This window comes from Hemitrygon akajei, chromosome 9 (assembly GCF_048418815.1).
Source record: "Hemitrygon akajei chromosome 9, sHemAka1.3, whole genome shotgun sequence".
Taxonomy (NCBI): Eukaryota; Metazoa; Chordata; class Chondrichthyes; order Myliobatiformes; family Dasyatidae; genus Hemitrygon; species Hemitrygon akajei.
The window spans coordinates 104686965-104704549 of NC_133132.1; the positions used below are offsets into that span (position 1 = coordinate 104686965).

General features: G+C 41.5%; 1 protein-coding gene across 12 annotated transcripts in view; it reads right to left on the minus strand.

Moving 5' to 3' along the window:
- Positions 1–468: 468 nt before the first annotated feature.
- mlip (muscular LMNA-interacting protein) overlaps positions 469–17585 on the minus strand; it is a 97637-nt gene continuing 80520 nt past the window's right edge. For 10 of the 12 annotated variants that reach the window (XM_073056720.1, XM_073056709.1, XM_073056708.1 and 7 more), the window contains 3 exons: positions 12741–12794; positions 9643–9801; positions 469–1456 (listed from right to left, as the gene is read on the minus strand). In XM_073056720.1, coding sequence (XP_072912821.1) covers positions 9652–9801; positions 12741–12794 — 204 coding nt within the window. In that variant the 3' untranslated portion in view covers positions 469–1456; positions 9643–9651. Of the gene's footprint in view, positions 1457–9642; positions 9802–12740; positions 12802–17585 lie in introns of all 12 variants that reach the window. The other 2 variants (XM_073056714.1, XM_073056718.1) reach the window with 2 other exon arrangements.

The following is a 17585-nucleotide window of genomic DNA, read 5'->3' on the forward strand; positions in this document are numbered from 1 at the left end:
CCCAGGAGATCAGCAATTTCTGAGATACTCAAACCACCCCATCTGGCACCAACAATCACTTCATAGTCAAAGTCACTTAGATTATATTTCCTTCCCATTGTAATGTTTAGGCTGAACAACTGAACCTCTTGACCATGTCTGCATGCTCTTATGCATTGAGTTGCTGCCACTTGATTGACTGATTAGATTTTGCATTAATGAGCAGGTGCACCTAATAAAGTGGCCACTGAGAGTGCATTTTATGTTCTATGTTGGTGCTGGAAGCATGGTGACATCTGCAGTTGCATCAAGCGCATCCTTGGACTGTGTTGACCATTGACACAAACAACGCATTTCACTGTATGTTTCAATATACTGCATGTAATAGATGAAGCAAATCTAATCAACCCGTGTTTTTAGGATCTACATTGATAAAGCAATAACACAAATGCATAAAAAATTCAAAACTCTTAACCCCATTTTCAAATGTTGTGAGTAATATTCGACTTTATTTTCTTCAAAAGCATTAAAAATTCATACATAAAATAAGATGTAACATTTATTGAAAATTATCTGTAGATATCTATGCTGGAAATAGATTGAGAGTCATAGTTTCTAGTTTAGCCTCAGGTCAGACAGCACAACATCAAAAGCAAATATGCAGTGGAACATGTGACACAAATATATTGGATGGCCGAATAATTTCCCATTTACTGTACCTGATCTCCCCAGGAAATCAGCAGATGTAGAAAGTGACAACAAACAATGCTAATCTCCTGATACTGATCCTGGGAATGAAAGGGTAAACGTATGAGGAGCGTTTGATAGCTCTGGCCCTGTACTCGTTAGAGGGCAGATCTCATTGAAACCTATTGAATATTGAAAGTCCTAGATAGAGTAGACGTGGAGATGTTGTTTCCAATAGGGGGAGAGTCTGGGACCAGAGGACTCGTACTCAGAATACAATGTTGTCCCTTTAGGACAGAGATGAGGAGATATTTCTTCAGCCACAGGGTAGTTCATTGCCACAGACATTTGTGGAGACTAAGTCATTGAGTATACTTAAATTGAAATTTGATAGGTTCTCAATTAATAATAAATACAAGGTGATGGGGAGAAGTCAGGAGAATGGGGTTGAAATGGACAATAAATCAGTCATGATTGAATGTCCGAGCAGACTCAAATCTGCTTCTATGTCTTATGTTCTTATGGGCTTCATACAGAAAATGTGCAACTGATTACTTTTAACTAACAGCACTGAATGTTTATATTCTAAATGCCATCAGAGAGCTAATTTAAAAGGTTTTAGATTTACAAAATAAACAATGTTATCATCACCTGATTTTTGTGGCTGAAATGATGGCATTTCATAAACTGTTAGAATGCTTTAATACATATTTACAAGAAGCCCTTTTAGATGACATTCAGCTGAAACTTGGTAGTGGGAAATGAGTTGCAGCAAGTTATCAGTCTGCACCTGAGGGAGGAAAAAATCAGTGGTTAGTCACTAATAGCAAAACCAGCAATTCATTAAAGATTTCTCAAAGCTATCAGAATGATGCTTATTCACCTCCATAGATATTCCCTGACCTGCTGATTTCCTCCAGCATTTTTGTGTGTGTTTCTGTGGATTTCCAGCATCTGCAGAATTTTTTGTGTATATAAAGAAAGCCAAGCCAGCACCCTCTCCCCTCTGCACTATAAACATCTAGCACTGTGTCTTAGTTCCACATACTGTACATTCTTTCACAGCTGCATTTCTTGTTGATGTACAGTGTCTTGAAGGTTGAGATATGATGCGCTGGCATTGCAGAAGATTCATATTAATGAAGGAATGAAGGGTTAATGTATAAAGAGCATTTGATGGCTCTGGGCCTGTACTTTCTGGATTATAGGAGAAGGAGAGGGAATCTCATTGACCTTCCTCATCTCATGAGGAAGGAAATACTGGCTTTGGGGGCGGTGCAGAGGAGGTTCACCAGGTTGATTCCAGAGATGTGGGGGTTAGACTATAAGAGATGGAGTTGCCTGGGACTGTACTCGCTGGAATTCAGCAGAATGAGAGGAGATCTTATAGAAACATATAAAATTATGAAAGGACTAGTTAAGATAGAGGCAGTAAAGTTGTTTCCACTGGTAGCTAAGACTAGAACTAGGGGATATGGCCTCAAGATTCGGGGGAGTAGATTTAGGATGGAGATGAGGAGGAACTGCTTTTCCCAGAGGACAGTGAATCTGTGGAATTCTCTGCTCAATGAAGCTGTGGAGGCTACCTCAGTAAATATATTTAAGACAAGGTTGGACAGACATTTGCATAGTTGGGGAATTAGGGGTTATGGGTAAAAGGCAGGTAGGTGGAGTTGAGTCCATGGCCAGATTAGCCATGATCTTATTGATTGGCAGAGCAGCCTCGAGGGGCCAGTTGGCCGACTCCGGCTCCTATTTATTCTATTCTTATGTTCTTATAAACCTACTGAATACTGAAAGACCTAGACAGAGTTGATGTGGAGAGGTTATTTCCTATAGAGGGGGAGTCTAGGACCAGAGGGCACGGACTCTGAATAGAAGGATGTCCCTTTAGAACTGATATGAGGAGGAATTTCTTTAGCCGGAGGGTGCTGAATCTGTGGAATTTGTTACCACAGACGGCTGTGGAAGCTTGAGTATAATTAAAGTGGATAAAATAGGCTCTCGATATGTAAAGGTGTCAAAGGCACTGTTCCCTCTAAACTGCATGGGGTCGCGGCCATGAAGTAAAAGAAATGCTCCTGTGCTCATAGCCTTTTTTTGCCACACAGCTAGCATTGGTCACAGCTAGAATAAGTTTACGAAATGTAAAAGATTTTCCTTGTGGTACTGTATTTCATTATACCCTCAATGAATAAATTAAAACTATATGATGTTTCAATTTATATCCTAAATATTTATAGTATGAATATTACAAAAAAAACACTTAAGGTGTGACCCAGTTTTCAGACCGTGTAAACATTTCCTGCTCAGAGCAAGGTTAGTCTGCGTAGCCATGAAAAAAAAGTTAGAGAGACTGTTGGAAGGGTTATGGGGAGAAGGTTGGTGAAAATTGTTGAGAAGGAAAATAAATCTGTCATGATCAAAGAAACTCCAGCAAATACAGGGCCAGTATCACAACAGCATAGTGGTTAGCAGAACTCCATGACAGATCAGAGTGTCAGAGTTCAGAATTCAATTCCAGTATCCTCTGTAAGAAAGTTTGTATGTTCTCCCTGTGTATGCAGGGTTTCCTTTGGGTACTCTGGCTCTCTCCCACAGTCCAAAGACGTACTAGTTAGTAGTTACTAGTTAGTTATGAACCTCCTCTGGACCCTCCCCAATGTCAGTACTTCATTTCTTTAGATAAACTGCTCAGTTTGGAGGCCAAAGGCTAATTAGCAACTGTACATTGTCCCTGGTGTAAATTGGTGGCAGAAGAATCTGGGGTGGGGGGGATGAATGTGGAGAGTGTTATGGTTGTGAGAGATGCAAGTGGAAAACAGGATTAGTTTTGTTTACTAAAGGCCTGTTGTTTCGGTATGGTATGACTATATAACAAGGATAGCTCTGTAACAGCCTGCAAATGGAAAGACACATTCCTGCATTCCATCCACACATTCAGGCAATAGGACTGGCATCCAGTAAACCGGACCTATGTCGACCTTGTCACTTACATTTACACATTGTTATTTCACTAGTAATAATTGCAGAGCTTCCAGCAGGAGAACAGAATTTCAAATGAAAAGCATTGACATACACTGGCTGAAAATGACAAAATTGTTTTTCAAAGAACTGGGGTTGAAATCTCTTGGAGAGCGGGGCTGAGCAAGCGCTCTTGCATAAGAGGGAAGAATTTTTCCACCGTAAGAGAAAATGAATTAATGGATGCATGACAGCTTGGCACAGCAACTGCTCTGCCCGTAACCTCAAGAAACTGCAGAGAGTTGTGGACACAGCTCAGCAACCATGGAAACAGCCTCTCCTCCATGAACTCTGCCCAGACTAGAAAGTTTACAGATGCTGGAAATCCGAAGCAACACATACAAAATGCTGATGAAGGGTCTCAGTCCGAAACGTGGACTGTTTGCTCTTTTCCATAGAGGCTGCCTGGCCAGCTGAGTTCCTCCATTGTTTTGAGTGCATTGCTCTGTCTACATTTCTCATCTCCTCAGTAAATCAAAGACCCCATGCACCTTGGACATGCCCCCTTGCCCCACTCTCCCATCAGGCAGAAAATACAAAAGCCTGAAAGCACATACCAGTAGGGTCAAGGACAGTTTCTATCCATATTATAATAATCTTGTTTGTTAAAATGGACTCTTTTCCTTACAATCCACCTCGTTATGATCTTGCACAATATTTTTTAACTGCTCTGCATTTTCTGTGTAACTGTAACACTTTATTCTTTACTGTTATTGATTTACCTTGTTCTAGCTCAATGCACCATGTAATGATTTAATCTGTACAAATAGAATGCAAGACAGGCTTTTCACTGTATCACAGCACATGTGACAATAATAAACCAATTCCAATTCATTAGAACTAGACACGAGAATACTACAGCACAGTACAGGCCCTTCGGCCCTCGATGTTGTGCCGACCCATATATTCCTTAAAAAGTACTAAACCCACACTACCTCGTAACCCTCCATTTTTCTTTCATCCATGTGCCTGTCTAAGAGGCTCTTAAATACCCATAATGTTTTCACCTCCACCATCATCCCTGGCAAGTCATTCCAGGCACCCACAACACTCTGTGTAAAAAACTTACCCCTGATGTCTCCCCTTAACTTTGTACATATGCCCTCTGGTGTTTGCTATTGGTGCCCTGGGAAACAGGTACTGACTATCCACCCTATCTATGCCTCTCATAATCTTGTAGACCTCTATCAAGTCCCCTCTCATCCTTCTACGCTCCAAAGAGAAAAGTCCCAGCTCTGCTAACCTTGCCTTCATTGATTACTATATTTAAACTTAAGCTAGGAGTGCACAGACATAACTTACCTCACCATTGTAATCTAACTAATTATTTCATAGGCTGTTGTTCCAGAAATCCAGAAGAGAGCCTGAGTCAGACAGAGTACTGGCCATGACACTCGCCATGCTACACCATTGCCAGATGGAAGGAAACACCAAAATGGCATGAATGAGCCATGTAAAGTGTGGACAACTAACATTCTCTTCCCTTCCTGGTAAGAATCATAGAGAGAAACACATGGAAACAGGCTTTTCAGCCCAACTGACCATGGTGCCCACCAAACTTGTCTCATTTGCCTGCATTTGGCCCATATCCTTCTGAGCCTGGGGTTCGCAAGCTGGAGTCCACAGACACCTTGGTCAGTGGTAGGATCCATGACATAAAAGCATTTGGGAACCTCTGCTTTAAACCTTTCTGTGCATGTATTTATCCAAGTATCTTTTCACTCTTCTTGCCCCAGTCACTTTTTTGGCAGTCTCATCCATATGGGCTCCACCTTGTGCGTGAAGAAGTTGCTCTCAGATGTCTTTAAAATCTTCACCTCTCACTTTAAACCTATATCCTCCAGTTTCCCTTTCCCCGGGAAAAATACATTGTGTATTCTCTTTATTTATATCCCTCTGTAAGGCCACCCCTCAGTCTCCTCCGCTCAGAGGAAAATGACATAGGTAAAATATTTAAGGGAAACATGAGGGGAGCTTCTTCACTCAGAGAGTGGGGGGAGTGTGGAATAAGTTGCCAGAGAAATTATGTTTGTGGGTTTGATTGCAATGTTTAAGAGAAGTTTGGATAAGTACATGGATGGGAGGTGTATGGAGGGCTGTAATCCAGGTGCAGGTCGATGGGACTAGGCAGAATAATAGTCTGTCATGGACTAGATGGGATGAAGGGCCTTTTTCAGTGCTATAGTGCTCTATGACTTTCAGAATCTAAATCTTCTCTGCACTCTTTCCAGTGTAATGTTATCTTTCGCATGACACCAAAACTCTACATGATATTCCAGGTGCAGTCTCACCAATGTCTTGTACAATCTTAATGAAATGGATAGCAGCTTAGGAAAATCAGAATGATTTTTCTACTTGGAATTCATAGGTCAAATGTGTGCTGACATGGTGCTTCATTACTGAAGAAAAGTTGTGTTGCTAACGTCATCAGTGATGTGGCACTGATTGACATAACCTTACATCGACGGGGATATGATGGAGATAAGATGGTTACCATCCATTGTCATATACCCTCTACTATTTTGATGAACATGAGGAAACAGTGGGATGTTTGGTTACAGTATCAAAGACAGATGATATTCCATTGAAGACACCGTAATTTTTTTCCAGTAATGCTGCCAAGATCTGTTTCCCTCTTTCATGTGACTCATGTAGTTAATTCATGGAAAATATCTGAGAGTCAGGATTCTACAAGTCCACTGGAGGATGGAGGCCCAGAGTTGGGTTGGATGTGTGTGTGTGTGTGTGTGTGTGTGTGTGTGTGTGTGTGTGTGTGTGTGTGTGTGTGTGTGTGTGTGTGTGTGTGTGTGTGTGTGTGTGTGTGTGTGTGTGTGTGTGTGTGTGTGTGTGTGTGTGTGTGTAAAAAAAATAGCTTGTTTTGCTGTTGTTTTGTTGCTGCTTGTACTGTTCTGTTGAGCATTGTAGACGTGCTACATTGATGCTAGAATGTGTAGCTGTCCCCAGCACAGTCCTAGATTGTGTTGGTTATTAATGGAAATTATGCATTTTACTCTATGGTGTGGTGTGCAGAAGAGCATCTCTGACACACAACACATCAAACCTTAAAGTGATGGACTACAAAAGCAGAAGACCACAAACATCTTATTAGCTACAGGAGGTATGTAGTAAAGTGGCTATTGAGTCTATATGAAGTGAACATTATAATCTACTTAACCCTAGTCTAATCACAGGACATAAGAACATAAGGACAATTTACAATGACCACTTAACCTACAAACTGGTACGTCTTTGGACTATGGGCAGAAATCAGAGCAGCCGTGCTCGTGGAAAAGATGTTCAAACTTCTTACATTCAGCATCAGAATTGAATTCTGAACTCTGACACCCTGAGCAGTAATAGTGTCATGTCAACTGCTACGCTACTGTGACACACCCATCTTGGTGCAAGTTAAAAGGTGTGTACAACATCATGTGCCGCAGAGCCTGTGTTAGGCCGTAATGCTCCATGTTCTATGTTCTTTTATCATATGTGTATTCTGAACATGCCAGCCATTACACAGGCTAATAAGTTTCATGTGCTGGTAACGATCCCCATTATGCCATTTCAAATTGTCCTATCTCAGACATTCCATTTGTTCTACACATCACTGCCCCCACCTTCTCTGCCACTGAAAACTAACTTACATCTCTCATGCTCCCAGTTCTGATGAAGGTTCATGAACCTTCCACAGATATTTTCTGACCTCTAAGCATTTCCTGTTTCTGATTATAGGCAGACCATTCTCCGGGGCCCAGGCAGAACAATGTACCCCTTCTTTGAATTAAGAGTTGTGTTCCATTCATTGTCCTAAACACCCCACTATAGGAAACATATTCTCCGCTTTCACTCTATCTAAACCTTTCAATATTTGATAGGTTTCAATGAGGTCCCCCCACCCCCCCCCATTCCCCACTCCCCAGTCTTCTAATCTCCAGGGTGTACAGGCCCAGAGCCATTAAACACTCCTCATATGTTAACCATTTCATCTCTGGGATCATTCTCATGAACCTCCTCTGGACCTTCTCCAATGCCTCAAGTTAACCTTTTGGAAAAGCCAAGGAATCCTACAGAAGAACTCCAAGTCACTTTGCACGTCTAATATTTCTGTCAGAAGGTTGAGTGATGTATGCAGCTTATTATTTTATTCATTTATTCATTCATTTTTTAGAAATACATTGCAGAACAGGCCCCTCTGGCGCATTGAACTGCACTGCCCTGCAACCCACCAATTTAACACTAATCACAGGGCAATTTACAATGACCATTTAACCTCCTAACTGGAATGTCTTTGGACTGTGGCAGGAAACTCGAGCACTCGGAGGAAACCCATGCAGTCTCAGGGAGAACAGACAAACTTCTTATAGATGGCACTAGACTTGAACTCTGAACTCTGGTGCCCATGCTGTAATAGCACTGCACTAACCGCTACATTACATGGTGACTTCCTACATGTGGACACGGGTAAGATTTGATCATCTACCTCCCTCTAGCGGAAAAAAGATCTATTCTTTCCCTTCAGGATTGAAAAATAGGTCCAATTTATCGACTTTACACTCCATATCCATGGATTCATCAAAGATTCATCAGCAGCTGAAGGTATTTCTTTGAAATGCTACAACATGAACTCATTAGAGTTTTCACCCTTTCACTCTGAGGGAATATGTGAAGTTGGAAAAGGATAACTTTATCCCTGCTGATGAACTTTAAGGGTAGAGCAAGATAATTCGAGAGAAAGAAGGTTAATAGCAGAGCAGCTGAAGACCTTTGACACTGCAAAGTTTCCAAGCAGCTCTGCGGTACACACAGCCAATTAACATGAGAACTTTGTGGCAGATTCTGTTGAAGTCTCAGGTCAGACTAAAACACAAAAGGGCCTAGACAATTTCACTTCTGAACAGAACACCAGAGGCTTCAATACTTTGAGCAGATTGTCTATTATCTTACAATGGAAAAGTCTAGTAAGAACCTTCCACAGACCTTAGTCAAGTAGTCATACAGAAATAGGCTAGTCGGCCCACCATATTAATGCTGACCATTGTATCTACGTATACATATTTCATTTGTCTGCATTAGGACTGTACCTTTTGCACTTTACCTATTGAAATGACTATCAAAATGCCTCTTAATCTGCCTCCACCACTACTTCTGGCAGCCCACTCTACATATCTATCTCACTCCATATGAAAATCATTCCCTTCAAATCCCTGATAATTTTCCCCTCTCTCTCACCTTTTGTATTAAACACCCCTACTATCTGGGGGGGGGGGGGAGTCTGACCACCTAGCCTATCATAAAAACATGAAATATGAAATTCCTTTGACATTTTTGTTAATCATACAAACATGAGAAAATTTTCAGCTGCTGAAAATCCAAGCAACACACACAAAATGCTGGAAGAACTCAGCAGGCCAGGCAGCATCTATGGAAAAGAGTAAATAGTCAATGTTTTGAGATCAGACCTTGAACTGATGAAGGTCTCAGCCCGAAACATTGACTATTTACTCTTTTCCATAGATGCTGCCTGGCCTGCTGAGTTCTTCCAGCATTTTGTGTGTGTTAGTCATTAGTATGTTTCAGTAAAGGGTGGCATGGTAGCGCACCATGGTTTGCATAATGCTTTACAGCACCAGCAACACAGGGTCAATTTCCTCTGATATCTATAAGGAGTTAGTACATTCTTCCTGTGACTGCTTTGGTTTCCTCCTACAGTCCAAAGACGTACAGGTTAGGTTGAGCAGGTTGTAGACTTGCTAGGTGGCACTGGAAGCATAGTGACACTTGTGGGCTTCCACCAGCATATCCACGGACTGTGCCAGTTGTTGACACAAGGATGAATTTCACTGTACGTTCTGTTGGAAGAACCAGAACTTGTTTTCTCAGCCAGCATTCTTTTCAAATGATCAAGGGTACAAGTTCACCTTATAGCTTGCCGTGTCGAAGTACAAATCTCACCTTTGATCCTCATTTGACAGCTCGCTCTTTTCCTTTTTCCAAAGTCTCCAGGTCTTCCCGGCCACGTCCACCGTAATCCTTCACCAATTTCCCAGACCCTCTCTCAGTGCCAGGCCTCTGAAGCAGAACCTTATTTGGTTTCTCTGTTGCAGTCGGAAGCTACGGCAATCACAGTCAAAAGAAAAGAATTACTTTTCCCGCAGAATACACTAATTCAAAATGAGTGAGAGTGAAAGAAGATGAAGACTCTGCCGGCAATATTTAGGCTTTTCTTTCTTCCCTGCCAGCTTCAAGGATCAACTCCAGCCACCAGATTGTAAGGTGGCCTGAAGAGCGAATGAAGGAGGATCTCATTGAAAGCTATCGAATGTTGAAAGGCCTGGATAGAGTGGGAGTGGAGAGGATGGTTCCTATGGTGGGGGAGTCTAGGACCAGAGGTCACAGTCTCTGAATACAAGGTTACCCCTTTAGAACAGAGATAAAGAGGCATTTCTTTAGTCAGAGGGTGGTGAATCTATGGAATTCCTTGCTACAGATGGCCTTGGAGGCCAAGTCATTGGATATAGTTAAGATGATAGGTTCCTGATTAGTAAGGACATCAAAGGTTACAACAAGCAGGCAGGAGAATGGGGTTGAAAGGCATAATAAATCAACCATGATGGAGTGGCTGAGCAGACCTAATGGGTCAAATAGCCTAATTCAATCATCTTAAAATATTGCCCCCAGTACTAGTTATAATAACTTCCGATCAACAGGAAATGCTAGTCTTTCAAATGTTGCAGAGAGTATTTCAAAAGAATCAGGCTATTGTTCTCCTCTCTGTTCTGTCATTAATAGGCACCTGATCTTGTGAGAATGGTTATATGATTACGAAAGGTCTGTTTATATCACAGCCAATATGCGGAAGTTATCCGGATGAAAATTTGAAATTCTAGGATATTGACAATTCGATGAGTCCAGAGATAGAGGGTAAGTCCAGGCCTGAAACTGGAAGTTGGGGATCTGATATGTGTGAACCTTAGAGTCTGGTCCCAACAACTGTAGGCCCGAAGCTGGCCTGTCCTTGGGTTAGAGGCCTCTGTCTGTGAGGGGGTGGGAGCATTGAAAAGGGGCTCTTTTTTGCTGTTGTGTTGTTTTTGCTGTTGTTGTTGCTACTTGGGTTATTCTATATTGTGTGTTGTGTTGCATTGCTCTGCTAAGTATTGTGAGTATGCTATGTTGGCATTAGAATGTGTGGTGACACTTGCAGACTGTCCGCCAGCACATCCTTGGGTGTGTTGGCTGCTAATGCAAATGACACACATTTCACTGTATGTTTCTAAATCTGAATATCTTTCCACTTACATTACAATTAATGATTAGAAAGGAAATTGTGTTTAAAATGCCAACAGTGTTCAGAAAACAAATTGCTTTATAATTTCAACTCAAATTTATTTGAATATTGCCAAATTTAAATCCACCATGGACCAGTTGCGATGAAACAGTTACAGTACATGAAGGCTAAAGAAAATTTTTCCATTAAAAATAGTCCTTGATGTACTTAACAGTGGCTTAGTAGCCTTTCATTTGAGAGAATTAAATCTAATTCACCACCTGTAATGCAAGGTTCCAATCACCAAAGGTGATATTAAAATCTACACAGAATAATTTACCAGTTTCAAGTAGTCATTTTCTTTTAAAATCATAAGTAAAAACTTTTCAAACTCTGAAAGTTTAAATTTCAGAGCCTTCTCAAAGGTGCAGTTAGCAACAAATTCTCATGGAAATGATTTCTCTAGCCACTGTGCTCAGTTTGCAGGTAATCCTGGCTTCTAGTTGAATAATTTTGTAACTTAATACAAATTGCACAGAATCACACAGATTCTGCACCATGCATAATTAACAGTTAAAATTGCATTAAAAAGGCACAGAAACTCCAGTTTGGTTTCTCAAAAACCCATCTTAAATCCTTCATCAGAAAGGTGAAGCCGCTTTTGGGGTACTTTGTACATTTTTGGTCGCTCTGTTACAAGAAAGATGTTAGTAAACTAAGAAGCGTGTAGATTTACCAGGATATACACTAGAGATTCTGCAGATGCCGGAAATCCAGAGTAACACGCATTAAGTGCTGAAGGAACTCAGCAAGTTAGGCGACATCTATGGAGAGGAATAAAGAGATAAACATCGGCTCTGTATTCCTATCCAGCAATCTACCAAAATGTTGCCTGGACTTGGGGCCAGAGTTCTAAGGAGATGTTTCATAGTCTAGAATTTTATTCCGTGGACACTGGAGATTGAGAGGTTACCTGATAGAGGTTTTTTTGATCATGAGGGGCATAGACAGGGTGTACACACATTGTCATTTTCCCAGGGAGGGGGTGCTAAAAACAAAAGGCACAAGTTTAAGATCAGAGCAGATTGAACAAATTCAATCTTTTTCTAGATTCTCAAGTTCCGACAACATTTTTGTAAATGCTCTAGACTCTTTCAAGATTATTGATATCTTTCCTGTAGGTAGGTGTCCAAAAATGCACACATAACTCCAAATAAATCCTCACCAATGCCTTATAGAACTTTGACATAACATCCCAACTCCTGTACTCAATGCTCTGATTTAAAATGGCTGATGTGCCAAAATCACCCTTATCTCCCTTTGATACCACAATCAAGGAATTATGGATTATGCTTTTTTTTTAAACTACAAATGGTTGTAGAAAATGTTAACAGAGTAACTTACAGTAATCTGCTCATAGTAGTCTCTACTGATTTTTGAACCCTAGAGCAATAGGTCCAGGGTACAAGTTAATTGACTGAGCAGGAACAGGCTTCTTCACATAAGGTATTTGGAATGAGCTGTCAGAAACAGTGACTGAGGAGAGAAGATTGGAACATTTAAAAACCACCTGGATAAGTACATGGATAGGAGAGGTTTAGAGGGCCAAACACCAGCTCGCTGGGCAACAGTTGGCTGCACGGGTTGGTCTTAAGGGCCTGCTTGCATCCTGTCTGACTCAAAACCCTTAAAAAGTAACCCGAATGTTTGAGAATTAACTGAAAGCACTTCCAGACTGCCAAATAAAGTACAATTAATTTCTGTTCATACAGATCAGACACTTTACCTCAGTGTTGCCTAGAGCTTCATTCTCATGAATTGTTGTTATTGAGTGCCGCGGCTTCACCACATAAAAAGAGAAAAACACAGGGAAAGTTTTGAATACATTATTCACTGATGTGACTGTAGGGCACAGTAAAACTTTGTATATATTTACAAGGCAGTGTTGTGATTATTTAAAGTTACAGTTCATTCCTTTAAGGTTATTAGAACAGAGAGATTAACAAAACTCTGGGGGCGGGGGGGGGGTTCAAAGTAGGTTAGCAATGTTAAAACAGAAGGTAGAAAACATTAGTGAATAAGATTTCTACTAGCAGTCAACTGAATATTTCATTATTCTGTATAATATATCACTTGTGTTGCATAGTTTTAGCAAATTACTTTAAGCAGTGTGTATGCTGTCTGCTTTGGTGAGCTGAGATGTGGAATTGTTAATATATCCACAATAGTTAAGCAACTTGTCAAAAGAGTATCATATCATCACACAGTTCCCACTACAAATATATACATACATAGAATGACATCAAAGCTGCACAGTTTGCAAAATACTAACTTGTAATCTGGACCTGCTGTTCTAGGATACAAAAAACGATATGCACCACAACAGCATGCTGTTAAAGCTCAGGGTGTCGTAGTTTCAACACCTCCTGTCTGTAATGAGTTCCTCCCTGTGAACGTATGGGTTTCCTCAGGGTGCTCCAGTTTCCTCCCACATTCGAAAGACATAATGGTTAGTAGGTTAATTGGTCTTTGTAAATTATTCTGTTTTTAGGCTAGTGCTAAATAGGTGGGTTGCTGGGCAACATGGCTCATTGGGCCAGAAGGGCCTGTTCGGTGATGTATCTCGTAATAATTAAAAAATAAATTTAAAACTCTTCAGTCAAGACAGTGTTCTATGTTAAGAACGGACTAATTTACCCTGGAATCTTTTTCTTCTACCACTTGTAGTGTTTTTTAATGCACAGTCCATAATTCCTTGATAATGGCGTCACAAGTAGATAGGATCATAAGGAGAGATTTTGGCACATTGGCCATCAGAAATCTAAGTACTGAGTACAGGAATTGGGAAGCTATGTTGAAGTTGTATAAAATGTTGGTGAGTGCCAATTTGCAGTACTGTGCGCAGTTCTGTTCACCTACCTACAGGAAAGATATCAATAAGTCACAGAGTCATAGAGAAGTACATCACAGAAACAGGCGCTTCAGACTATCTAATCCAGGCTGAAACCATTTAAACTGTCTACTCCCATCAACCTGCACTGGGACCATAGCCCTCCATACCCCTATCCAAACCTTTCTTAAACTTTGAAATCAAGCTCACATGCACCACTTCAGCTGGTAGCTCATTCCACACACACACACGACCCTCAAGGTGAAGAAGTTTCCCCTCATGTTCCCCTTGAAATTTTCACCTTTCACCCTTAACCCATGATCTCTAGTTCCAGTCCTGCCCAACCTCAGTAAAAAAAGCCTGCATGCATGAATCCTATCTATACTCCTCATAGTTTTGAATACCTCTATCAAATCTCTTCTCAATCTTCTATATTCTAAGGAATACAGTCCTAACCTGTTCAATCTTTCCTTATAACTCAGGTCCTCCAGACCCAGCACTATCCTTGTCCATTTTCTCTGTACTCTTTCAACCTTGTTTACATCTTTCCTGCAGGTGACCAAAGCTGCACAGAATACTCCAAATTAGGCCTCACCAACAGCTTATAGAACTTCAACATAACATCCCATCTCCTGTACTCAGTACTTTGATTTATGAAAACCGATGTGCCAAAAGCATTTTTTTTTACAAACCTATCTATCTGTAATGCCACTTTTAATGAATTAGGGACTTGAATTCCCAGATCACTTTGTTTTACCACACTCCTCAGTGCCCTACCATTCACAGTGCAAGACTTACCCTAGCTGATCCTACTGTCATGCAAAACCTCATATTTGTCTGCATTCCATCTGGCATTTCTCAGCCCATTCTTCCAGCTGTTGCAGATCCCTCTGCCAGCCATGATGGCCTTCCTTACTGTACACCATACCCCCAATCTTGGAGTCATCCACAAAAAGGAGCTGGCACACCACTAGTCATAGGCCTCCAGTCAGAGAGGCAATCATCTATTGACACTCTCTGGCTTCTCCCACAAAACCAGTTGACTACCTCATCTTAAATGCCAAGCGGCTGAACCTTGTTGACCAGCCCCCCCATATGGAACCGTGTCAAATGCCTTGTTGCCACTTTCCACTGCCTTGCCTTCCTGGTAACTTCCTCAAAAAACTCTACAATATTGGTTAGACATACCTACCATGCATGAAGCCATGCTGACTATCCTTGATCAGTCCAGTTCTATATAAATACTGATATATCCAGTCCCAGGCTTAGAATACCTCTTAATAACTCCCACAACTGATATAATTTCCCTGGTTTCTGTTTAGAGCACCTGGTACATGTGCAGGTCATTAGCAGTAGGCAGTTTAAATGGTTTTGGCATGGACCAGATGGGCCAAAGGGCCTGTTTCTGAGCTGTACTTTTCTATGACTCTAAGTTACAGTGAAAAGCTTGTCTTGTGCACTGTTCTCACAGATCAAATCATTCCACAGTGCAGTGAGCTAGAAGAAGGTAAAACAATAACAATGCAGAATAAAGTGTAAAAGCGACAGAAAGAATGCAGTGCAGGAAAACAATAAAGTGTATGACTATTATAAACCAATTCCAATTTCAATTCACAGTCACAACACAGTATTACAGCAGGAATAGAGGCTGTTGCTTTGCTTCAGAGAAGCTCAGAAAATAGATTACACTCATATTATTGATTTAACTTGGGAACTTATTGAATTTAATGAATTGAATTGAATTAATGAATTTAATGCTGATGTGTAAATACATTGCCTGTCTGTAAAGTCAATTCCAAAATTTCAGATGTGTAGCTGAACTGTACTGAGCAACACACACAATGCTGGAGTAACTCAGCAGGTCAGGGAGTGTCTATGGAGGAGAATAAACAGTTGATGTTTCAGACCAAGACCCTTTATCTGGACTGCAGCTTATGAGCAGACAATGGTGCCAATGGTGACTCCTTTGCTTTCATCTTTGGAAACAGCTCTATTTCCATCTTCAATATCTCTATTTTCCCCTTCCAGGGTTCTTTTGAAGACCCTGACTTGAAGTTACACGCTGACTTTGGTTCTTTGCAAGAATGGGACCCACTCTCAGGGTTTCACAATTGGCCGTTATTCGATATGCCAAGGATGCGGCCTAAGAGATTAGCTCGCCTTCGGAGTTCTGGGATCTCATGGTTCTGGAGATGGGAGGACTGAAGGTCGGTGTCTCTGCAGGAATCCAGGGTGCTGTGGGAGATGGAAGATCGAAAGCAGCCAGCTGGCTGCTGGCTATGTGCCCAGAGACCGGAGTTCTTTGGGTACAGAGCTTGGAAAAAGCGACGCAATGGACTTTTAACATCGTAAATCTGCGAGTTGTTTGTCATGTTTCCCCTCTCGCTGTGAAATGGAGACATCTCTTTCTCCCTTATTAGGGAGCAAGAGAGCCTGTGGTATGTCAAATACCGGGTGAACGTGTAGTCTTTGGGTTACCACAAGTCTGTGTCTTTATTGATGCTTTGCTGCATGCTTGAGTGCTCGGTGGTGGGTGCCAATGCTGTTTTTTGGTAGAGGAAGGGGGATTGTTGCTTTGCTGCTGCTTACACGTGGGAGGGGGGAGCTGGGGGGGGGGGGCTTTGGGGTTCTAATGTTTAACTCTCATTCATTCTTTGGGGGTATTCCTCTGTTTTCATGGATGTTTGTGAAGAAAAAAAATTTCAGGATGTATATTGTTTACATTTCTCTAACATTAAATGTACTTTTGAAACCTTTGAAGGAAGAGAACAGAAGCCAGATTGTACTGCACTGCTGCCACAATACAACAGATTTCACATCATGTAAGATATTATAATAAAACTGATTCTGATTCTGAACTGGAACTATACATAATGGATGCGAGTGTTAGTCCTCAGATGCCCAGTGCCCAGGAAGATGATCAGGAACAGCTTACTTGTTACAGGACCTCAAAATATATATAGTGAGAATTTATATAGTGACAAGATGGGGCGGAGCTAAGATATTAACAGAGGGCAGCTTCTTCAAGCTCACCTGCAAAAACAGTTTAATTTCTGCACTTTAATGTTTCTTTTCTCCTTCTCAAGGTGGATGAGGTTCTGTTGGAATCTGTGATCTACAGCTGCACTCAAACTATGCTTCATTACAGTGATGGTTCCCATCATCGACTGGCCAATTTTTGATATCCCAAGATGTGGCCTGGAGACGTGCATCTTTGGAGTGAGGCCTTGTGGCCCAGTGGATAGGCCGAATTCATGCCTGTGTTGCCGACTGATGTCATGGGAGAAATGGAACATCATGAACAGTGGATCAACTGTCATAAGCCTCTGTAGTCGGGTGATATCTTGTTGGTGGGATCCCGTTTGGGTAACCTCCAACCTGATGGCATGAACATCGATTTCTCAAACTTCCGGTAATGCCCCCCACCTCCCCCTTCATGATTTTTCATCCCCTTTCCCCTCTCTCATATTATCTTCCTGGCCACCCATTGCCTCCCTCTTGTGCTCATCCCCTTTTTTCTTTCTTCCATGGCCTTCTGTCCCTTTCACCAATCAACTTCCCAGCTCTTTGCTTCAACCCCCCCCCCCCCTCCAGGTTTCACCTATCACTTGGTGTTTCTCTCTTCCCCCCTCCCCCCCACCTTTTAAATCTACTTCTCAGATTTTTTTCTCCGGACCTGCCAAAGTGTTTAGGTCAGAAATGTCGACTGTACTTTTTTCATAGATGATGCCTGGCCTGCTG